This window comes from Asterias rubens, chromosome 5 (genome assembly GCF_902459465.1).
Source record: "Asterias rubens chromosome 5, eAstRub1.3, whole genome shotgun sequence".
In the NCBI taxonomy this organism is placed as follows: Eukaryota; Metazoa; Echinodermata; class Asteroidea; order Forcipulatida; family Asteriidae; genus Asterias; species Asterias rubens.
In genome coordinates, this window is record NC_047066.1 from 7,290,563 (window position 1) to 7,316,316 (window position 25,754).

At 39.5% G+C, this 25,754-nt stretch overlaps 1 protein-coding gene across 2 annotated transcripts in view; it reads right to left on the bottom strand.

Annotated features, from left to right (window-relative positions):
- Window positions 1-6,560: 6,560 nt before the first annotated feature.
- Window positions 6,561-25,754, bottom strand: part of LOC117290403 (Fanconi anemia group J protein homolog) — a 72,682-nt gene continuing 53,488 nt past the window's right edge. For both annotated transcript variants that reach the window (XM_033771790.1, XM_033771789.1), the window contains 2 exons: window positions 9,460-9,617; window positions 6,561-8,294 (listed from right to left, as the gene is read on the bottom strand). In XM_033771790.1, coding sequence (XP_033627681.1) covers window positions 8,229-8,294; window positions 9,460-9,617 — 224 coding nt within the window. In that variant the 3' untranslated portion in view covers window positions 6,561-8,228. The remainder of the gene's footprint in view (window positions 8,295-9,459; window positions 9,618-25,754) is intronic.

Genomic DNA, 25,754 nt, shown 5'->3' on the forward strand with positions numbered 1-25,754 from the left:
GGGGGGCACCCTCCGAATGGCGGGTTTCTTTGATCTGATGGAGCCGTCATTACCCTTTTGATTGCTGTGGGGAACGTAGGTAATGGAGCTCCAGTGTGACTGGGTCTGTGGGAACTGGGGGTCGAAGAGAGGGTGTCTGGGTAGGGTAAGGGGGAACAAATGGGGGTCAAGGAGAGACGACAAATAGTGTTTTAAGGGGGCATCAGGTAGCGCCATGTATTCTTTCAAAAACAACAACAACAATAACAACACAAAACAAAAGGCTGGACGAACCGTGGATGCACGTACACTCGCCGTTCAGTGCATATGAATGTTGTTTGCGTCATAGCAATGCAGTTACACTTTCAGCTGCCAACACATAATTGTTATCGCCATGATGCATGGAAACACAGACGCCAGACTACGTCTTAAAACAGAACATAATACAGCCCTTTTTTATGACCCGTGACTTGTGCGAGCCCCCACATTCTTTCCCCTTGTTTTCTTTGAAACCAATTCGGCCACAATTTCTTACTTAGTGCTTTTTTTTTTAAGTAAGCCATTAGATAAATACCGACAAATAAAACCATTAAAATGACTAATAATTCTGGGGGTGGTGAAAAGTTCTCTTTATTTAGTCATGTGTTACCCTTCGCTGACTTTGTTTTTCAGTCCGAGATCTTTAGTCAGACAAAAGACCGGACAAAAGACCGGAGCACCGACAAACGGCAAATTACTTCCCGTGTCCAAGGCCCCGGCGACCGGTTGCATTGCGGCACCTCGATGGTCAAAACACCGAAGATTTTGACGACGTTAAAAAAGAAAAATAACAACATTTTTATTTTTTCTCTGCTTGGATTAGTCTTCAGGAACAATCAAAGCATTAAATGTGATTATCGACAACAATAGGTATTGTTATTGATTGTTCTTTTTTATTGTGGCTATGTGTGGGATTGTTTGTGATTTCGTTTTGATGGATTTTCGAGGAAGTCGTAGAACCACCAGCATCAAAGCCTGTATTATTCGCAATACGCAGGTTGGCTTGTTATAAAAGTCTGGTTTAGCTTTTAATTATTATGTTATAAATAATAAACCACAGGGAAAAAAATATATTTTGTAATGAGTTGTTTACTAGAGAAGGTCGCCGTTTCATTTGCATTTTATATGACGATTGTCCACAGTAATATTTGATTAAATTTATCGTTTAAATGTCAATTACAAACTCGAACGAACAGAACCAGTCTGGCCAATTTTCCTTTTTTTTTAAGGAGTCCAGTGCCGAATATTTAATGTTGATACTGGAAGAATGTGACTTAACTATTCCTTTCGATGTTCAACTATTTTTTGTTGTTGCAAACTTTAATGGGAAGGATGTACAGCACTTTGTTTAAAATGTTTGTTTAAATTGTTTTTTTATATATTTGTTTATTGAGGAAATTGGAAATAAGTGTTGTTGTTGTTGAGTTGAGTTTATGATGTTTGCGGAACACCAGAGAGTTTACAGGTGTATCAAACGAACTGAACGACTGAAGACTAAATATTTCTTATACTGAGAAAAAATCGTTGGTTTTATAGGAGTGAATTGTTCGTCCTATCATCTAAACAAAAAACATTTGACCTATGACCCAAAAAATAATGCCATTCAATTTTTAGAGAAACAACAAAAGTGGACTCGACTTTTACATTGAAGATGGAAAACAAACTTGGAGGATCGATTAAAGCGAGTTTTAATTTTAAACCTATTAATAATTTTCACCGTTAATTACCAATCATAGTGTCGTATACTCTCCAATGGAAATTTAGATGGAAATTTACCGATAATATAAGTGATCTACATGCAAGGAAACCTTTCGCTGTAAACCCACGGTATGTCACGACGGACAGTCAGCAGCAAGTATAGGGAAACGGCGCTCCTATTATATGAAACAATCACACTCGTCAACATGTACATGTATACTGTACCGAGGTGGATGGGTGGGGCTCCTTCGATGAAATAATGTCAACAGAGGGCGCAAAGCATCTTCGAAAAGACCCAACATGCTCTGTTGGGGGACAAAACAAAGATGGATACGAGTGGACGTGAACAACTATTATAGGACGTGTGGAAAACAAAATAACAGCGACCACAAGCACAAGAACAAGAACATTGTAAATAACGTAAACAAACAACAACAACAACAACAACAACAGCAGCAGCAGCAACAACAACAACAACAACAACAACAACTTCTCGGTAATCACATCTGGAGAGTTGAAGGGAATTTTTCTCAGCTCAGTTCTCAAAAGAAAGTTGTCATTTTCTGTTTCTTCCTCCATGTTTTCTGTCAGAGGCTTGTTCTTGATCTTAGGAAAGGAGCTATCCATGAGACATAACCATGTCAAATTGGGCAGAATTTGCGTAAGGTTTTAGTGGGCTATCTGCCAAAGACGACCACCCTCCTAAAGGCTAGTTCGCGTTTCTGTGATAATCCAGAAGAAACTATCGTTTATCCTCACTCTTTCCAAGATGGTAAAAAAAAATGAATTTCACTGTTTCTTCATCCACTGGGCGCTGGCGTAAGGGAGGGTGGGCGACAGTCCGTGGGATAGCTTGTGGATATTCTACCCAAGACCAACCACCCTCCCAACGACTGCTTAAACACCAAAAAAGGTTTGAATATTTGTGATAATCCAGTTTTCCCACAACCAAGATGGACATTGACTTTCATCGTTTCTGCATCCACCTAGGGGATAGCTGGACATAATTAAAGTGGATGGTCGTTATCAACTTTCCATCATCTCTATGGTAATTTATTCTAATCAATGGTAATTGCCTTTGTACAAGCCTTGTTTATACACGGGAAACCAGCACAGGTCGTGTAACCGTATCTGACCACAAACCATTGATTTTTCCTCAGATCATCCATAAAAAAAAATGTAATACACAGAGTGATGAAAATACCTTCTTTATTTTGTGTTTCATAAAAGCGGTCAAGGTCTTGCTACTCCACAAAATTGAGAACTATGGGACTATTAATGAGCTTAATAAATTAGAAAAACCACTTTAATTGGACGAGCAAACATGCACAAAGGTCTGCCGACGAACGGGAGTTATTAATTCTGATTATATTATGTAGTATACTGTCTTAAAGGGTAGGGCTTATTATATCTAAATGTTACCTGGCTGGTATTTTAGTTGGTAACCTTATTTTTAAGCAGCATTTGATTTGGCTACTTTTATATGCTTAAAAGGCACTGGACACCTTTGGTTAAATTGTCAAAGTCCAGTATCCTCACTTGGTGTATCTCAACACATGCGTAAAATAACCAAACTGTGAAAATTTGAGCTCAATTGGTCTCGTCTAAGTTGCGAGATAATAATGGAAGAAAAAACACCTTTGTCACACGAAGTTGTGTGCTTTCAGATGCTTTATTTCGATACCTCAAAATCTAATTCTGAGGTCTCAAAATCAAATTCGTCGAAGTATTACTTTTTTTCTCTCGAAAACTACGTTAATTCAGAGGGAGCCGTTTATCACAAATACTATCAATAGCTTCCCGTTACTCGTTACCAATAAAGCTTTTATGCTAATACTTATTTTGAGTAATAATTACCAATAGTGTCCACTGCCTTTAAAGGCAGTGGACACTATTGGTAATCACTCAAAATAATTATTAGCATAAAACCTTTCTTGGTGACCAGTAATGGGGAGAGGTTGATGGTATAAAACATTGTGGGAAATTGCTCCCTCTGAAGTGCCATAGTTTTCGAGAGAGAAGTAATTTTCCACGAATTTGATTTCAATCCTCAAGTTTAGAACTTGAGGTCTCGAAATCAACTATCTAAACGCACACAAATTCGTGTGACAAGGGTATTTTTTCTTTCATTATTATCTCGGAAGTTCGATGACCGATTGAGCTCTAATTTTCACAGGTTTATTTTATGCATGTGTTGAGATACAACAAGTGAGAAGACTGGTCTTTGACATTTACCAATAGTGTCCACTGCCTTTAACACTTAATACAATACAATACAATGCAGTTATAGCAACAGTATTTTTTGGAGGGGCAGGAAACAGTCCCACGATCGTAATGCGGATGACAGGTAGACTGTCCAGGCTGCCAAGGCGTCAGTCTGCTTGCAGGCTTTATGAAGTGCAATGGACACCTGTGGTAAAATTGTCAAAGACCAGTATTCTCACTTGGTGTATCCCAACATATGAAAATAACAAATCTGTGAAAATTGTCATCGAAGTTGCAAGAGAATAATGAAAGAAACACTCTTGTTGCACAAATTTGTGTGCTTTCGGATGCATTAATAAAACACTTCAGGCCTAAAATATTCTAATATTTCAGTGAGAAATTACCTTTCTCCAAAAATTCGTTACCTCAGAGGGGGCCGTTTCTCACAATGTTTTATACTATCAACATTGATCGTAACCTAGTAAGTTTTAATGCTAACAATTATTTTTGAGTAATTACCATAGAGATAGCTCTATGGTAATTACCAATAGTGTCCAATGTACGTGGAAACGTTGCCGAAAATTGTTCGAATATACGCACGGTCTGAAGAGAGCTAAACCCGGTAGGCAGCGCATGGCTCACGACGCCTCAGATCTATGGTTTGGGGCTACACTTTCACACGTACAGCGGTCAGTATGAGCGAGTCGTCTGCCGTCAGTAGCGCCATAAACACGGCAGGCTTTGTCAATGCGTCAGTCAAGGTTTAGCGTCAAATCGAATTCTAGTCAGCCATATTTGGTCCTTGGGAAAAAAAAGTAGGAACATTTTATTGATCAAAAGGGTTGACCTTCATGTGTTAGCTCTAGCAGATTTTCCTGGCTATTCAATCAATTTTTTCCCAAAACGCAAAAGTAGAAAATCAGACTGAAGTATGAAGAATATCATGTCCACCTTCGTCCTGAAAGAGACAAAACAAACACAACACAGACAGACAAAATGAGATTCAGGAATCACAGAAAAAGACAGTTTGAAATGTGGGACAACGGTTTTGTAATTCGGTAAAAGATGTATTCCATACTTTTACAAACCAAAAGAAGCAAACAAACACACGTGAATGTGTACTCTATGTATTTGCGTACCCAAGTTCACAAACAAAATTGTAAATTTTAATTTGTACACTACACAACACCAGAAATTCAAAACAGAATTCTGATTTGTGAGTGCAGAAAACATTGTTCAGCACTTCTCTTTCTGAATAGGCTCAGCAGAAATAATCTGGGAACCCGTCGTTGTATTCAATGTCTACGGTGCACTCTGACGGGGCCCAATTACATACAGATTTTAAGCAGAAACTACTACTTGACAAATTTCTTTGATAAGGAAAATTGAGTCGGGCACCAGCCACAACAATGCAAACTTAATGTAGTATGGGCTGGAATCCTGTTTCTACTAAGCACTACTGTTCTGTGTTCAGCTAGTTTTTGTGCTTACAGACTTTATGAAGTTGGGCCCTGGTAAACCCTCATATGCTTAGCAATATACATTTAATGCTAAGCAAATCGGTGTGTATGGTATGAGTAACTTGTACCTTTTCATGGTGGACAAACAATAATATGATAAATTTGCAGAAACACACATCTAGACAGGCGGGGCGTAGTGATTGGAAGAGATGGTGACAACCAGCTTTTTCTAGAGCACATATAACTGTTTGATAATTGAGATCACGTGTCATATTGATTTGAGATACATTTAAGTTTATTTAAAGGCACTGGACACCATTGGTAATTGTTAAAGACCAGTCTTCTCACTTGGTGTATCTCAACATATGCACAAAATAACAAACCTGTAAAAATGTGGAACTCTTGGTCGTCCTCGAAGTTGCGAGATAATAATGGAAGAAAAAACACCCTTGTCATGCGAGGTTGTTTGCTTTGTTTCAGATGCTTGATTTCGAGACCTCAAAATCTATTTTTGAGGTCCGAAATCAAATTTAGTGGAAAATTACTTCTTGTTCGAAAACTATGTTTCATCAGAGGGAGCCGCTTCTCACAATGTTTTATACTATCAACAGCTCTCCATTGATTGTTACCAAGTAAGTTTTAATGCTATCAATTATTTTGAGTAATTACCAATGGTGTCGAGTGCCTTTAAATACAACTTAATTAGTAAATAGTAAAAACTTTTCCAATACTGTCATTCCTAACAAAAATCGTATAAAGTACACTTGGAAATAATGCCTGCTAGCCTCCACATTATTATTTTTTTCTCAACGGACTTTTTTAAACGACCATTTCTACCTCTGTTTGAAAATTTTGAAAATTGTGAGAATTCCTTGTTTGGTTTCTAGCGTTTTTGTTCTCTTGTAATTTGTGGGCGATTGGTGTGGGATGGGATGCATACAATCTTTACATGTAAATTAACTTGGGCAGTTCAAATAATCATCATGATCTAAATTTAATGAGCTGCATAGGAACCACTGCATGGGTTCTTTTTTGTATCCATCCTTTTGTGTGGTTGGCTGTTATAGAGTGTTTTAATTAGTCCATTTGTCATTTAGAGTTGGGCCTATTGTTCATTTTTTAGCCAAGTTTTGTAATTTTTTGTATTTAATCTATCTTTGATGTACTTTTTTTTTTTTATAATGTGAGGGCAAATGATCAGCTGTGCTAAATGGGTCAACCTTGTTAAATTGGGTATTAAATAAATAAATAAATATAAACAAAATGGCTTGAGAGAAGTAATTTTTTTATATAAATTTGGACAAACAAGGGTTTTTAAGACAAAGTTTAGGGAACCATATATCATATGGGACAATAAAAACATGATACTAAAATGTGGTAAATATTCCGTGAGCCAATAATATTGTGACAAGGCGTCACATTTTTATGATTTTAACTTGATCCATGAAACCCAAAGTACAGCATTCATTGCCCTCTCAATAACATATGGTAATTTTGTAGTTTTATGCTGGAAATTAAAACAAATTAAAAAATGGACTTAAGTGCAGGTCGTGAGCAATAATCTTGATGGAATATTTTGTTTCCACTGGGAAATAATAACTGAGGTACTGCAGGAGAGACTGCAGTGCAAAACAAAGGAATTGTTGTAAACAGTTGTTGTTTTTGTTGTTGTTGTTGTTTTTGTTTCTTTGCGAATTCACCCCCAAAAGGCTAAACTTACGGGATTACAATGTGAAAACATTGAAGATGACAATAACTCAGGGGAGGTGAAGGTAGGAATTGATATTCACCCAAAACAGTCTAGATTGTAAGATGGAGGGAACATGCACCATGCAGGGAGTTCTAAAGAGATGCAGTAGGTGGAATAAAGCTGTTGAAATGGTCCTTTGTTCTACATCTCAGCAAAGCAAGTGCATAATGGGTGAGAAGAAACAGAACGTATGGTTTCATGCTCAAACAACCCGATAAAAGGAACCCAGCAGCCGATTTCGCAAAACCGCTAGGATTAATCCTATCTTTTAGAACGAGTAACCCGTCTTAACTTACGATGGGTTCAATGCGTCCTACGTCTAAGATTAATTCTTAGTTAGAAAGAGTTTGGTGAAATTGACCGCAGCACATGACATTAACTGTAGAAAAGATGTAGATTGGCTACAGACCTCCAGTGGGAAACTTTGAGTAAGCTTACAAAAAAAAACTATTGCTTCAGTTATTGTGGATGATTATAAAACTAACAATTAGTCTCATTCAACAATATGGAGTTCAGCAGATCAGAAGAATAATAGGAAATATCTGTTTTGAAAAAGGTGTTGCCTGAAGGTTTCCTGAGGTTTGTAACAACTCTGCAGACTGTAGACTTATTCACCATTGACCTTTTCGCAAAGACCCATTGGCAATGTACATCCGCTAACTGTTGAATGAGGTGCATGCTGGTGTAGCAGGCGATCAATCTTGATCGCTAGCTAGACCAGCATGCACCTCATTCCACACCTAACGGGCACGTACCAAGAATTTGCGATAAGGTCTATGCAACGGTTCATATGTAAAGCAGCCAATAAACTGCTGCATCATTCTTCCTTTGCTCGCCAAACCAAACCAAAGCTGATGTTTTTCCGTATCTTTCTTGTTTTGGGCAGATCACTGCGGTTTGTCTGCTGACATGCCTTGCATTGTTTGATCAATCTGCAGCGGTGATTACAGTCTGCCTAGCACAGCAGGTGCAGACTTCATTCAAGGCATTGCAGCACCACCACACCCCCCCCCCCTTTGAATCACTTCATTAGCCAATCCCCCTCCCTCCAGCTGAATCACAGACATCCATCAGTACGGCTGAAGGAATGGACAACTTTACGAGGAGGCGCTGAGTTGGGTGAGACCTCTACAGTGGCCCACCCGATTAGGAAACAGCCACACCTGGAACAAAATCAAATCATAGGAATGTCAAACATTGAAAGAAGATATCAAAAACAAACCACAAGCAAAACTGACTGTGTCTACCAAACTAGATAGCTCAGTTGGAAGAGCGCGAACTGTTATTCCTGAGGTTGATGGTTCACATCCTGCTCTAGTTAATTTGTCTTTGTTCAAACCCAAATCATTGAATTATCAGTTACAGCTAAGCAAGTATTTTTGTAACTTAAATAGTATTAAAGGGGGGGGGGGGTACACGTTTGGTAATCACTCAAAACAAATATTAACTTAAAAACTGACTAGGTAACAAGCATTTGAGAGCTGTTGATAGTATAAAACATTGTGAGAAACGGCTCCCTCTGAAGTAGCATAGATTTTGAGAAAGAGGTAGTTTCTCACTAAAATAAAAAAAGACTTCTAGCCAGAAGCCTCCGTTGCCTCCGTGAAGTATCAGGCCTGCATACATGATAAAAAGTCATATGTACAAAATAATAATTCATTTTGTACAAGATAGAAGTCACAAATTATGACATAACAAGTTTTACTACACCACACATAAAGTCATTCATCTGTACATACCACACAGTAAAGCCTGGTTCATACTTCCTGCGAATGCGAAGCGAATGTCGACGTCACAAAACTCACAACGAATATTCACAGCAGTTCAGCTCTGCTCAACTCACTTGTGAATATTGCTGTGAAAGGATAGTTGTGACATCAAATTCACGTGAAATTTGCTTCGCATTCGTATGAACCGGGCTTAATTCGTACATACAACATGGTACACAACGTGTGAGAAATCATGCAAAGTAACAATAGTAATAACCAATCTATTGTGCACATTTAATGTTGACTATTGAAAATTGTGCAGTGTAAAATGTTCTCTGCAAAAGCAATTTAGACCTACCCTAGTCACAAATCAAATAAACAGAGATTATCAAATCAAGTGAAAAATCTGATGAAAATCTTTCAAAAGAAAGTGAGAAAAAGAATGCAGCTTTGTTATTGGAAAACAAAATTAATAAATACATGTACAGAAATGAGTTGGTAACAGCAATTGTTTCTGTGAAGATGAAACTGATTTCAGCTGTTAAGCTTTTCGCCTGAAATATGACAAATTAAGTTCCTTTGGAAAGAAGACAATTGAGTGGAAGGACAAATTACCAACCTGGTCAGACAAAGCACTATCTAGGTTTGGTCCCACGGCAACCAACTTGTAGCCAATCAGAGAGGCCTTTACATCCGGCTTCATCTCACATACAGCACATCTGATTGGTTGGTAGCAACACTGGTCCTCTTCACTCCAGTGGGCATTTTTAACAAAACCTGGACAGAAAAAGTAGACAAGAAAAGAAGAAGCAGAAGTTATGTATTGGTTTGTCTGTCCATTTAAATTATTTAACAACATTAGATAACGGCACACGCCACCTTTGGTAATTGTCAAAGACCAGTATCATCACTTGGTGTATCTAAATATACGCATAAAATAACAAACCTGTGAAAATTGGGACTCAATTGGTCAACGAAATTGCTAGAGAATAAGGAAAGAAAAAACACCCTTGTTGCACAGAACTGTGTGTTTTTTGACCTAAAAAGTATTTTTTGGCATTTATACCATCGGGCCTTTTAGTTGGTAAGCAGTCTACAACAGCTATTTCTAATGGAGGAACATAGCCAGGCTCCCTTTTCTGGTAGAATGAGAACTAACATGATGCACACAGGGTACTTGACCTAAGATGGCGGTAGCATAATATTCAGCTCTACTGACCCAAGTCACCTGGGCCCAATTTCATAAAACCTGTAAGCACAAAAAACTTGCTAAGTACAAAAACCTTGCTAAGCACAGAAAGCTATTCCAGAAACTTGTTACCACCCGAAATCACATTAAGTCGTGGCGACTGGTGCCCCACTCATTTTTCAGTATTTTCTGCTAAACAGCTTCATGGTCCCTGATGTCAATATTGCAATAGAACTAGGTTGCTTTTTGGGGGGTCAATGTCCCTGTGTGAAATACAGTGTAGTGTGCATTTTAGGCAATGCAGCATCTACCCACTTACAAGTACATGTACATTGTACCAGCACTATTACGTGCACATTGACTCCTAAAATGCTACGGGTAGCAAACAGTAGCAACATCACAGATGGAAAATTTTGCAAAAGGTACGGGCAACCTTCAAAGCAATTCTTTTATATATAACTTTTAATTATCATTGAACGCAAATGACTTTAAATTACCCTCAAAATGACTGTCAACACGCTCCTCCACTTAGTCAAACCACTGAAATGGCCACGCTGGAATGAAGTTCATTAAAATAATTATTGTACAGGAACTTTGCCTAAACTCTTTATTTCTCAACAGCCCCCCCCCACTCAACAGCCCCCACCCCCTCCTGAATTCCCACAAACCAAATTCTCCACAATTTTACGACAGAAATGAGGAGTCAAACAAATCCAGATATTACCGAGAAAAGAAAAAAAAGACAAAACGCCAAGTGAGGATCAAGTCTTGAGAGAGGCCGACACAAATAATAGACCAGGGCTGATTTGTTAGAATTTCTGGTGGTCCAGACATAACGACCCAATAAGACTTTTTTAACGCTGGCTTCGTTAAGGCTGATATGACTCCAGAGATGTGCCCATAAAGACAATGGGCAATTAGTCAGAGTGTAAGGGGGGGGAGGGGGGAGGGGAGATGGGGGGAAATATCACAAGCGGCAGCAGCGGTATCGGCGACGCTGCCAAGCAGTGCGTGTCCTCTACTCTCACCTGCCCTGTTATGGTCACAGGTGAGTTGCCTAATTGGTATGACAGACCATTACGGAGTCTCTGTAATGCTTAATGCGCAGACAGGGAGGCACCTTGGAAAGACGCGCTTGGTTATTACACCATCGCGCATTGCATCCCGGCCTTCCCCCCCACTCTTATCGGGTCTCTAACCATGGATATGCCTGACCGGTAATAAATTGCCCTTCCATATATTTCTCCCATTAGAGAATGGGAATGACGCAAATGGGACATTTGGTTAATCTCGGTGAGCGGGTACACCAACCACGATCAACCCATCAAGAATTAACTGGGCAAAGCGCCGTCTTTTACACCGCGCTCTCGCCGGTACATTGGAATGTGATTACCGGGAGAAGTTAACTAAAAAAAATAATACCAGCAGCGGCATCGTTTTTTAAAACGACGACATCTCCCCCCTCGTTAATCAGCTGAGTAATTAATTAACAGTCTGATGGCCATGTTGCCTTTGACTTTTTTTTTAGAGTCAGTTCGTTAGAGATGAAGGTCTTCTGTGTAATAAACTGAAGTAACTCCGGGTGATGACTAAGACTGGCTCTGCGTGTTTTAATTTTTTTATCAACATCAATACCAGAAGTTAATACGATAAGATACGTACAGTAAACAAGGTATTATTAGTGCTGGGAAGAGAGAGGGGGAGGGGAGGGGTGGGGTAGAAGAGAAAAAGGGGAGGGTTACTGGTCACATAATCCTCATTTCTTGGGCCATTCCAAATCAATTTTCAAAGCTGTACCTTTCAAGAAATCATCTTCAAGCCTGTATGCTTCGTTTTTGAAAGGGCAAGGGCACCAAGGCATTTTCTCCTTGGTAAAGGGCACCCTATGAGGAAATTGTAAATTTGTACTGGAGCATTTCAAGGCGATGACCAGGGGGCATGGAGGCAATCGCCTTCAGTGCCTCCGTGAAGTATCAGGCCTGGATTACAAACAGTATGTTTACTGCAAAGTTTGAATTTGTGTTTCAAGTCGTATTTGTTGGTTTTCTAACAACAGTTTATTTGTTGAAAAAAAAAAAATCAAATTCAACTAGTTTACAATTTCTAGTTATTTTAACAATGTATGTAATGATTAAAATTTGTGTTCTGACATCTGTATTGAAAAAAGGTTTTTTTAAATACAATTATAGAACTATGTATATAAGATATCCCTCAAAAGAATAATTTTCAGTATATTGATAATAAACAAAAAACTTCATCAAAAACCTGTCCATAACACAACCACTGATAAACAGCTCATAACCGCCCTCTGGTCTGAATCCACAGCACCAGCTAACGACACTAATACAATAATATGAATCAATCTAAAACAAACACGCAAACTTGAAGCACAAACAAAGATCATAGTGACATCTACCCATCCTGAACCGGCGACACACACCAAAAAAACAAACAGACCTTCCGCGTGGGCGTGCTCCCCTTTCAAATCCACTCATGTTATTCTTACTCATTAACCATGATCTCCCAGAGAGAGAGAAAACAAATCCAGACGGTCTTGTCGTCTCAGTCTCTTTCAAAAATCTTCTAATTAAGACTTCTTTATAATAATTAAATCTTCTGATTTGCCACATTCTGGTTTAGACCACATGGGTCGTCTTGTTTTTGGCCTGACGCTAATTTCAGACGTCAAGCAGGCCCTGGCCCTGTTACAACGAGGCGGGCCATTTCACAAGTTACCAGTCTCTCTGATTGTGTTGTATAGCTTGGTTTAATTATCTTTTCATTGCCTGGCCCCCGTCCGCATTTTACTCTCCCCCCTCCAGGCGACACATTGTCCCAGAACAGGGCCTTGAATTTGGCAGAGAGGGCAAATACTTGACAGCCCGTTATTTTGATATCCCCTCCTCTATCTGTTTCTCCCTTTCTGGTTTTTCAGAAAAGATGGTGACAGGAGAGAGTGTGCCATGTGGCGTTTTGACCATCTCATTGTGCGGACCGGGCAGCTTGCCTGAAGGTTGGTGCGGTCAAGCAGTGAAGCAATTGACCGAGAGTAATGGAGGTATTGTAAAAAGATGAGGATGTGATTGGTCCTCCGAAGTGTGAGAGGAAAAGCCTTTCTCATCCACACGGCAGCTTGCTTTTAGTGAAAAAAAAAAAAAAACTGAAACAATTACGTATCGTTGGAAGTTGTTGTTACTGCTTGCCCAACTGTTTTCCTTTTGAAAAAGACACCAGCGAACCAACACTGTTAGATCGTGGGTGTGATTTGGACCAAGAGCCTCCTGGGGTCCTTGACATATAATGTTGCCGTGGGGAAAACTCAAGTCTTTTAACTCATTTTGTCAACTTGAACAACCGACTGAAGCTCTTTAACGGAAGGTTGACTTCAGCCATTTCAATTCCATCAAGAACAATTTTATGACCAATTAAATTGGGGAAAAAACACACAAAAAACATACAGAAGAAGAGGAGTAAAATTTGGACTCAACGTATTACGGTATCTTTGGCCGCGACCAAATGAAATGACCTCAACTACAACTAAAGCCGTTGGCTGCAACGAAGTCGAAAAATAGGAATGCGTGGCATTTCAGTATGAGCCTTACACCTCTGACAGAAAGTCACAAGTGAATTTGAGAGTTGAAAGTTGAAATTTGAAAGTGCAATTTTGTAGAATTTCTCCTGAAGACAATCAGAGCATAGTTGATACCAACAGTTCTTTTCAGAACCACCCCAACTCATCAAGAGATAGTCATTACGTGGTGTTACCGCAAACCTTTCCATATCGTATTTCCACCAAGCAAAGTTTCAAATCCTACTCGCAATTTTGTACACCAATCAGGGACATATTTACAACAACATTCAACATAACATAAAAAAAGTTCCCATAATCAGGGAGATTTTCAAATTTGTTCATCAGTACCAGGAAAGATTGGTTTATTTTCAGGGAACCTTCTGCAGAATCAGGGAGAGTTGGCTGTACTACAATATGATATTATTACTACTTGACTAAGTGCCTATCTCTCTCGCGAATGAAACAGCTGAGTTTCATTCAGGCAGAAATGAACAGCAAAAAAAACAAAATCAACCCAAATTTGAGCAAATGCTACTTTTTTCAGATGCAAGTTTTGTAGTTGTCATTTCCGTTCCAGAATGAATTAACCAAAATGGGTCACAATGAATATCAGAAAACAAAACATGCCCCCCCCCCCCAACTAGCACAACCCAACCAAAAACAAAAACATCAACAACAATCTCCGACATCGGAATTCACACATCACAAACTATTGTTGATACTAATCAGTCCAGATCTTATCAGGAAAAAAAAAATAATAAAACAATATTTAAAAAAAGCTTTTCGCTTTCTCCAGAAGACGGTCAGAGCATACAGATGGAAACGCCGTTGAGATGAAACTGTTGCTCAGAGTCGTGAAAAACAAATCATGAATAAAAAAGTCATTATCCAGTGAAAGTATTTCCATCCTTTTAGTCGAGCCGACAACCTAAAGTACTTGTAGCATAATCAAACAAAAGCGAGAGAGAAAAAAACAACCTATCAACTATAGATCCCAATCACTTTGGATGAAAGTTAGAAGTCAATGTGTTAATTTCTATGCCATCAAGAGGACTTTTAAGTCTTGCCGATCCGACAACGATCCGACAAACCTCAAACAGGCCGACACTTCTTTAAAGCGTGCCGCCCGCAAACAAAACAAGACTATTTTACGCACTATTAACACTCAGCAACAACAGTTTTCTTAGCCAAAGCGTGTGTACAAATTTATCTAATTTCATTTATATATTTTTTTTATATTGATATTTTTATATTTTTATGAAAAGCAGGAGCTGGTAGGAGCCATCCATGTACGACTGGAGTCTTTAGTTCTCGCCACACCGAAGCTGTTGGTTCAGAAAGGGCCTTGAGGGATTGCCATTTAGATCGCTGACAAATGCTCTAAAACGGCTCATTGTTGCCAAACACAAAGGTGTTTTCAGCGCTCTCTTGTTGTGGGGTTCAGGGAAATATAAGCCCTCTTCCTCTGTGGGGACATATCCTCGCATTTAGCAGTGGTGTGTTTTGAAGTTTTCTTTTCAATCCACTCTTTTGACGTTTGTAACATGTACTTAGTTCCGCTGGTGACAGCAAGAAGTTGGCATGTTAGTTCACACTGGTATTTATTTACTGACGGAGCCGACACTCTCTTCAGTGAGAAGCAGTTCGAGTGGAAATGATTACAAAATATAAATATTTGTTGTATTCGTGACGTTGTTTTCTTTGTTTGTTGGATTTTCTTTTAAATGATGAACTAGAATGTGATTCCGGTTTGGGGACAACATCAAACAAAAACCAAATTGGTAGTAACGCAGTCCTCCAAAATGAACAAAAGCAAACTGGCCGAGTTCATGTAATCATATTTCCAAAACAACACCATAGTCATAAAAAGTTTGATGTGGTGTTTCGGCCAGAGAATAAAATAACCCAACAACAAAAACCATATTGTTTCCAATCATGAAATGGGTTTATTCCAAGGATGAACACATAATCCGGATTTACAGAACTTATACAGTTATACAACATCAATAAAAAAAAGAACAAAAATATGCACAGGCAGTTAAAAACTTCCATTTTTTGCATTTTTGCAGGCAGGTCGGGAAAAAATTGAACCATCAAAAAGAGCAATAACTACATGTTTTACAGTATTGTGAGCAACACTTCGCACCATCAGGCAGAACAAAAGTCATAATTGTGTCTCTGTTACTCTCCATGTGTTGAATACGGTGATTACATGAATTTGATTGGTCTGAATATATGAATATATAACAGTGCTCATTTGCATGATCGGTGCTGTCCTGATCCTGTGCATACATATTCAATCCTACAAATAAAATCATATTGGTTTCCGAGGGGTTTTGGGGTTAGATGCAATAGGGATCCTACATTAAATCATATTGGTTGGTTTGGGAGGATTGAGGCAGTAGGGATCCTACATTAAATCATATTGGTTGGTTTGGGAGGATTGAAGCAGTAGGGATCCTACATTAAATCATATTGGTTGGTTTGGGAGGATTGAGGCAGTAGGGATCCTACATTAAATCATATTGGTTGGTTTGGGAGGGTTAAGGTAGTAGGGATCCTACATTAACTCATATTGGTTGGTTTGGGAGGATTGAGGCGGTAGGGATCCTACATTAAATCATATTGGTTGGTATGGGAGGATTGAAGCAGTAGGGATCCTACATTAAATCATATTGGTTGGTTTGGGAGGATTGAGGCAGTAGGGATCCTACATTAAATCATATTGGTTGGTTTGGGAGGGTTAAGGTAGTAGGGATCTCACATTAACTCATATTGGTTGGTTTGGGAGGATTGAGGCGGTAGGGATCCTACATTAAATCATATTGGTTGGTTTGGGAGGATTGAAGCAGTAGGGATCCTACATTAAATCATATTGGTTGGTTTGGGAGGATTGAGGCAGTAGGGATCCTACATTAAATCATATTGGTTGGTTTGGGAGGGTTAAGGTAGTAGGGATCCTACATTAACTCATATTGGTTGGTTTGGGAGGATTGAGGCGGTAGGGATCCTACATTAAATCATATTGGTTGGTTTGGGAGGATTGAAGCAGTAGGGATCCTACATTAAATCATATTGGTTGGTTTGGGAGGATTGAGGCAGTAGGGATCCTACATTAACTCATATTGGTTGGTTTGGGAGGATTGAGGCAGTAGGGATCCTACATTAAATCATATTGGTTGGTTTGGGAGGATTGAGGCAGTAGGGATCCTACATTAAATCATATTGGTTGGTTTGGGAGGATTGATGCAGTAGGGATCCTACATTAAATCATATTGGTTGGTTTGGGAGGATTGAGGCAGTAGGGATCCTACATTAAATCATATTGGTTGGTTTGGGAGGATTGACCATAAGTCTCAACTTGTCTCATAAAAAACACAATTTTGATGCATTTTTGCCTGTCTGTGCTACGCACATGAACACAAGACCAACACGACAAGGCCAACACCCGTCTCAACTTATGCCATGAAAAATTTAAATTGATTCGCTGTCTCTCGATACTATAATACACACATAAACATTGAGTCTGACACAAATCAACAAAAGTTTCAAACTTATCTCATTAAAAAAAACTATTTTGATTCACTGTCTGTCTGTGCCATGAGGACTGAAACTGACACCATTGGACAAGTCTCAACTTATCTCTAAAAAAAACCCCACCATTTTGATGCATTGCCTGTCTGTGCTACGCACATGAACACAAGACCAACGGGACAAGACCAACACCAGCTCAACTTTTGCCATTAAAAAACAAAGTTGATGTATCTACTGCAATACTCGCATAAACATCGAGTATTGACACCAACCAACCAAAGTCTCAACTAATCTCATAAAACAAAAAACATTTTGATGCATTGTCTATCTTGCAACAACACGCACGTGAAAGTTGATGTATCTACTGCAATACTCGCATAAACACAGAGTCTGACACCAATCAACCAATGTCTCAACTTATTTCATAAAAAAACAACACAATTTTGATGCATTGTCTATCTTGCAAGGACACGCACATGAAGATTGAAACCAACACCAGTCTCAACTTATGCCATTAAAAAATAAAACTGATTCATTGTTTCTCTATACTACAATACACACATGAACATTGAGACTGACACCAATCAACAAAAGCCTCAAACTTATCTCATAACAACAAAAAATACATATTTCGGCGAAAAAAAAGCAGACATAACATAATCAATGTTTAGTCATAAATTGTTGTTGAAATTGCCCCACATGGACTAGTACCACAGCAATCAATCAGAACAGTAATTGAAGGGTGATTTATTTTATTTCTGACACATCGCTTGATTAACTTTCAACCATTTTGAAAGCAGCCAAATCAGAGGGTGCCATAATGTGATAAACTCGGTATTCTGGGGTGGGATTCGAACCCACAACAGGCCTGTGAATCATTCTACAAAAACCACATGGATGGGGGCGCTAAACAAAATATCCCCAAATCTCCTTAGACTGAGGAGTCAAGCTTAATCACTGACTCCAGGGACGACAAAACAGATTCAGTATACTGAGTATACAGTGCTACACACATCGGTGTATATGGGTAAAACCAAAAATTAATATTCTTTATCCCGATGCAAATTTAACATCTATTAAAAACAGATTCAGTGATCTAGATCTAAAGTTAAACCACACTAGCGAGGCTTGACCGACACGCGGATGGATGCTCTCACGTAGCATGCACCCCAAAAGGAAAACGTGTTTTCATCTGTTGTTCCCAGGCAGCAGACCAAAGTCCAGGCAGGTTCTCGACAATACCATTTCCGAAAGTCACCGGAGTGTGGGGGGACCCTCTGTTTGCGATAAAGTCAAGGTAGCAGTTAATCATGACCTGCTGCTTCATTTTTTGTTTCCCTGCTTCTTTTTCGCTGAGTGACTCTCTAAACCTCAAAACAATCAGCAGAGCTTACGATTGAACGGTTTGATCAATTTGAAACCTGTAAATTATTTTTAAGTGGAAATCTTTGTATAGAAATCACCGACAGAGCTTACAATTGAATAGGTTTAAAATTCGAAACCTGTAATATATTAAGTGGAGTTCTTTGTATAGAAATGAATGGGTTTTTACATCGCCACTTAGTTAACATCCCAACTTGCCACTGTTACCCCAACTCCGACTGAAAAGTTTAGAAAAAAAACCTTTCTGGTATGCTTAATCAAATGGTTTAATGAGAAAACAAAGATACTATTAATCCCTGACCATTCAAACATTTAAATTATGTAGATTCGTCTTTAGAGACAGACTCTGCTAGGGTCGAATTGTCAGGCCATAATCTATTTCACTTTGCATTTATACCATAGGTCCATTGATAAGCAGTTTGCAACAGCTAATTCTATTTTCGCAGATTTTTCTTAAATCACAATCATATTTGCGCTAGCATCTTCCATGACCTTAGTTGAACCTTACTATATTCTTTGCACAACAACTTTTGAAGGAGTTGTAGAAGATAATTAGGTACAACAGTTTGTTTGGCAGGAGGACTTCTACCAAGGACGAGCCGGACCCCTTTAATTGCAGTAAAAACTTTTAGCAGATGTTGCTGCACACGAGAAAAGCAGGTCTCACGGCATCATCACATCTATCACCCACTGACAGCCACGGGGAGAGAGCACCCCGTTACACCACCAGTCTCTCTTCGCCTTTTCCTCCTCCGAAAGAGACGGCGAAAGCAGAGAGAGGATAAAAAACCCTGCAGCATACGAACGGTCTATGGACAGGCACAAGTCCAAGCATATTATCATCACGTATTGTCATTACGAGTGGGGGTGATAATTATACGGGCTATTGTGGCCCGAGCCATTTGGAGGCACTGGACCATTTAGTTCCTGGCGACAGTGAACATGACAAAGGGCATCGGGGACCCCAGTGGCCCATCACTGTCGAGGCAGATGTACTTTTACCCGGCTCGAGTGATTTTCGACAGTGATCCGCTGATCCCGTTTGATCGGGCTCAGGAAGCGGTGTAGCTGTGGGCAAGGTCTCTCTCTCTTCTCCCCCCACCCCTCCGTCTGGCTAGAGCTTCCCCAAAGTGACTGTACTTTCCATAATGGAGCCGTGAAGAGGCGGCGGTGGGGAACAGTGGTGGTAGTAGTTATAATACTAATGAAAGGTGTTGTACGAAACCCATCCCCCTACCACACTTTTTTTTCTCTTTTCTTTTTTCGGGGAGGTTGTTTTCAGTGCGGGTACCTACACAGTTAATGATCCGCTACAACCCCTAAGGGTATTAAATGACATTGTGTGTACTTTGTCCATCATAAACCACCCACAATACACAAATTTCCATGCATGAAATATAGCTTTTGGAATCGGCAAATCTGAACACAAAAACACAAAGTAAAAACACAAATCCCGACAGAAAAAAGACGGTGTTGGGGGTGAGATCAAATGAGAAAAAAACCCACACACACAACAAAGAACGAACAAGATATAAAGTGACATCTGTGCAGGAAGCTAACAAAGGGAAACATGTCGTGACCTAAAGTGCCAATGAGTAAAAAACCAAAAAAAAGTATATTTATAAAAAAAGATATGACAACAAATTGAAAAAAAATTACAATAACACAAAAAATGCACAGACACACGATTAGGACATCAAATTGCACCGTGTGTAATGACGGTAATGGTTACAGCATCCGGGCTGACTACCCCGGCCCTTCTTTACTCTCTGTACATCCCGCTTCACTTCACAAAGTCCTAGAATCCCATCAAGCAAAACCACAAATTAGTTTAATTTGTTACCCCAAAAAACGTACACACACACCAAACCTCAGAGATGGCAAACTGCCCAGCGCCTTCTCAAAGAGGGGGGAAGGAAGAAAAATGGCGATGATGAAACCGATACGAAAGACAGAGACTCAGGAGAGTGAGAGAGAGAGAGAGTCCTGTCGGACATTGAAGGTTTTTAGCCAAACGTTAGAGTGATTATTCCCACCATGGGCAGGAAATAGTTACGCTAGATGGATTGCATCCTGAATGAGGGAGAGAGAAGAGAAGAAGATAGACAAAAAAAGGAAACAGCCATAATAGTGGATGGATCAGAGCAGATTGCCTTAGAGCTGTCAACTACAACAGGAACGAGGCTCATTTGGCAGTCATTAGGTTGATCATTTGATGGAGGCTCATATCCCGTTCCTGATGTAAGCTCTCGCTAAAAAAAAAAAGGGAAAAAAAATCCTCAATAAAATAAATAAAAATAAAAAAATAACGAGAAAAAAAAAGAAGACATTTGTAGATGGGAAAGAAGAAAAAAATACTTTCCCCAAAAAATCCCCGTTACAAATTATCATCAATAGTCATTACCTAAGGTATCTGGCGTAGGTGGTTAATGTTGTGGAAAACAATTTTCCCAAATTGGAGAAACGCTAAAATCTCTCGCGCCGGGTGATGACAATATCTTTGAGTGTCCATCAGCGGGGCAGAATTTCATACACGCAAGGTTCACGGCAGAACTACTGCCCGGACAAATTTAGTTGCTCAAAACAGAATAGCAGGGAGCCTGCCCCCATCATCATCATCATACAGTCATGAATGGTGTTTTGCCCGGTAGCCTGTTAATGAGCAAAGTAAAAAGCATATACACCTGGTATTTCGTCATACAATCGTTAATGGTGTTTTGTCCTGTAGCTTGTAGCACATCTGAAATTTCAAATTTGTTGAAAACGTAACTTCTTTCTCTAAAACTACGTTACTTCAGAGGAAGCCGTTTCTCACAATGTTTATACTATCAACCTCTCCCATTACTCGTTACCAAGTAAGGTTTCATGCTAATAATTATTTTGAGTAACTACCAATAGTGTCCACTGCCTTTAATGGAATATTGGCTGGAAGCGTGTTTCTTCCAAGCAAGAATTTTCTCAGCTTAGCAAGTTTTTGCAGTACAGGCATTATGAAAGTGGGTCATGATGTCTGTCCATTTGTATGTATTTCTTTCTTTGTCCTCGTTGAGTCTGGTTCCTTTTATGCCATTGCAACTTAGCACTGCATTGCCATTAGCTACAGTTGGAACAAGACCAGTTAGGTCTCTTTTATTACAGCATTTGAGAAAATTAGTTTACTTCATTCATTCATTTACTTATTCATTTTATCCTGTTGTACCAAAGATGCATTACTGCGGAAAGCGGCACAACAACATAAAATATCAGGTAAATTTGTTGCTTTTGTGCTTCGTAAAAAGAGTAACTAAAGCTCAATCAACGTAATTGGTATAAAAAAAAAACTATTTCTCTCTCCGCATTGACGTCAAGTGCATCAGTACTATTTCTCATGATTGTCAATTGAATTTCACCACGCACCGACTGAGCTCCCAGATTAACAAATTGGTAATTTAATAACCAAATGTCCTACTCTCTCTTTAACTATCCTGGGCCCCGCCTAAATCGCCAAAAACTCGCCTTTCACGGCCCATCTAGCACAGCAGAAACTTTATATTGATTACGAGCACGAGACGACCGCGACGTCCGCACATGACAGCCCTAAATTTGCAGCGATGCCAACGACCAATTAACTATCGCTCAATTGTGAATCTCCCAGCAGGCACCATCTTGTTTCTGGCTGCTTTAACGGCTGCCAGATGGGAACGGGATAACTACTCTTCGTTCAAGCTTTCGTCTCTACTGACAAAAACACTAAGTCATCATGGACTCATGAATGGCCGGCCGTTTTGGTTACGACGGGGTGGCGTGACGTGCTCCGTCGCACAAGCAGGCTGTTAGGAGGCTATTAATGGTCGGACTGGGGCTCCCGGAAGACACAGAACCAAAAGCCCCCGGTAATGACTTTATACCCAGTCCAGGAAAGAAATATGATAATTTAGCTTGATGGAGACACTTTTCAATTAGAGCAAGCTTTGAGGAATTGGGAAGATTAAGACTGTTTGCGAGCTACTCGTCTCTGTCGGTACAAACCTGAAAAACGATTGTTCCTACAGAAGCCACAACTGTACGCTCAGGTGTGCGGTTTGACCACGAAATAATGATCGCAGGAAACTGATGCTGGAAGCTGTCCTTCTTGTTAAGCCTAAAGACAACACAATTGATTCCTAAAGACCAGATTCAAAGTGAGAAAAAAACATGAAATGACCAGAATCAGAATTACATCACAGTTGTAAACATATAAAGTTCTTTGTTGTTGTTGTTTTCGTTTTTTTGTTTTTTGAGAGAGAGAGAGAAGGAATAGAAGATTGATCAATGTGCGAGTATACTCCAGAGGAGGTTTCTGCACAGTATAGGAAGATGATGATGATCTCATTTGTCTTGTGTAATGTAAGTAGACTTTATAATACATGTTAAATTTGCATCACGGATAAAGAATATTAATTTTGCTTTTTACCCATACACTGATGTATGTAGCACTGTATACTCAGTACTTTCCCCGAGTCCTGTGACAAAATATCACAGGCATATTACTCGGGTGGGATTCGAACCCACAACCCTTGTAATTCTAGAGCAGTGTCTTACCAACTAGACTCTAATACTCAACAGAATTGAAAGATCTTCATCAGAAACAAAGTCAACATTTGAGCATCAATTTGTTACTTGAAACACACAAGACAATATAGACTTGTGGACAAGTCGTCAATGGTCCCACGCGATGAGATAGTAGAGTTGTGGCGGTGCTCTCACGAGATCACTGCTCTCGCGCGAACTGCTGCCCGACTTCTACTCCCCATAAAGCAGCAGTTTGCGCGAGAGCAGTGATCTCGCGAGAGCATCGCCACAACTCGACTTGTCCAAGTCTAAAGACGATAAAACTTGTCCAATAATGAGTTTGCTGGCCTGATACTAAAATCAATGGTCTCACGCCTGTGGTCAAGTGTATAATAGATATAAGCTTCGCAGTAAGCAGATGTTTTCCATTTTGGTTTATGACTTGATATTTGAAAGAAAATCCCTCTGCTGCCACATCCCAGGTTGTATCGGTAACTTGGGTGTGATCCCTGGCTACACTGCAGCTAACAGTTGTATGGCTTTTTGACTGACACCTCTGAACAAAGATATTGACTACTAGGGAGACCGCCAACATTAGATCTAGCTCAGTGGTAGAGCGCCGGCACATTATTCTGGAGGTCTTTGGTTCAAATCCCGCTCTAGTCAAATTTTCTTTGTTTAATAATAATAAATAAAGAAAGATGGAGATACAACCCAAAAAATAGTTCAATAATATTCGACAGGCAAGGCTATGAACTAGCAGTGAAAATAAAGCCTCAAGAATTAAATGCAAAGGTTGTTTTTTTTGTTTTGGGGGGGGAGGAGTTGGGGGGAGGGGAGTGGTTTTGCCATACTGAAATTTGTTAAATTCTTTGCCATCATTCTGGATTAATCAATCTAGTTGACAATCCAATCAGCTTTCCCGGACACATTCATAGTGTAATTCACACAACAGCGTCCCAATCTCACTTTATCTTTAATTTCAGACAGCGCTTCACTCAAGAAAATGTGCAGTGAACGGTTAAAGCACTAAAATAAACTCAAAAAGTACACAGAAGAAGGAGAGTCACACAGTCACAGAGAGAGTTATGGTACAGTCATTTTTCTACGCGTCAGAGGACCATTCCAGACACCCTCAACCCTCTTTATTGACACACCGACAGCTCCGAGTCAATGAACAGTGTTAATGACCCTTCAAATGTTAATGCTCCTCCTCCCCCCCCCCCCTAATCCTGACACAGACGTGCAGACACTGTATGATAGGAGCATAGAGAAAGGACCACGGAGTGATGTGAAGGGGGTGTGAAAAGTCCGGCAGGCATACAAAAGTAAGAACAACTGAGGCGGAGGGTTGATCTCAGGAGGATGGAACAAAATCAGTTACAAGAGGATTGATTTAGATTTCAAATGTGCATGGAGAATTGACGCTTACATGTATGATTTGAAACTAATGCGTGGTGGGAGTACAACAAGGTGTCAGACCATCACAGCATACCGATTGAAATGTTGAGCTGTTCTTTTCAGAAACACTACTACTCAAAAAGAGATTTACACTCAAAAGAGATTTTGCTGCCACAAAAAAAAGAAAAACAACTGAAAATTAACATGATATTGTGAAGACTCTACTAAAAACGGGGGGAAAAAAGACTGCCTAAAGAAAATTAAATAGAAGAAGACCGGCCCGCAAGAATGGCCCGGTCTTTCTCACACCATCGAATTGTGTAACAAAACTGATGTGTTTCAAGTTCCCAGATTCAGCACTAGAATCACAGGGAGGCAAGAGAGGGCATGACCCAGTTGCACAGGTCTTGGCCCAGTTGCACAGGTCTTGGCATAGGTGTCCCTTCAAATGTTTTTAATAGACTTTAAGATTTTCAAATGGAAGTGCCCTTAAAGCCATTGGACACTTTTGGTAAACAGTATTGTCCAAAGGCCCACACTTCGTGTATCACAACTGATATAAAAAATAAGCCTGTGAAAATTTAGGCTCAATCGGTCATCGGAGTCAGGAGAAAATAACGTGGAAAACCCACCCTTGTTTCCGCACGTTTCGCCGTGTCATGACATGTGTTTAAAATAAATCAGTAATCCTCAACAGCGAGAATTGATAAATGTTTTAATGTTTTCTCGAAAAGTAAAGCATTTCAGAGAAGTCTTTCATCATTACCTTCAGTAAACATTGCACATGACAAACTATTTTAAGCTTTGGTTAACAAAATTAATTCGACTGACAAATAACACAAAACGGGAAAAACAGGAAGATCAGGACGCAGGACGAAAACAAAATTACGGGGCTGGGGAAATAATACGGGAAAGGAAAAGGGAGTAATAAATGATACGGGGCAGGAACAAAAATAAACTGAACGGGAAAAAATAAACGAAACAGAGTACAACCAAGGACAGGGTAATTGGTATTGTGACGTCACTCTTTGCTTAGCAATTAAGATTGATACAAAGTTAAGATCAATCTAAGTGCTTTGTGAAATTGAAAAAGCGCGGAAATCTAGCGGGACCCGCGCGTAGCGCGGTTTTCCCCGCTAGTCATTACTAAGACACCAAAAACCAAAACAAAAAAGACTAAAATATTTTTTTTTCTTTTAAATAAACAACAATTTTCAAGGTTAGTACGTAAAAAAAGGGTAAAACTGTTCGACCTTTCGGATAAATATATAAATGATTCTCAAAATCCTGGCCTGGTTCAGGTGTC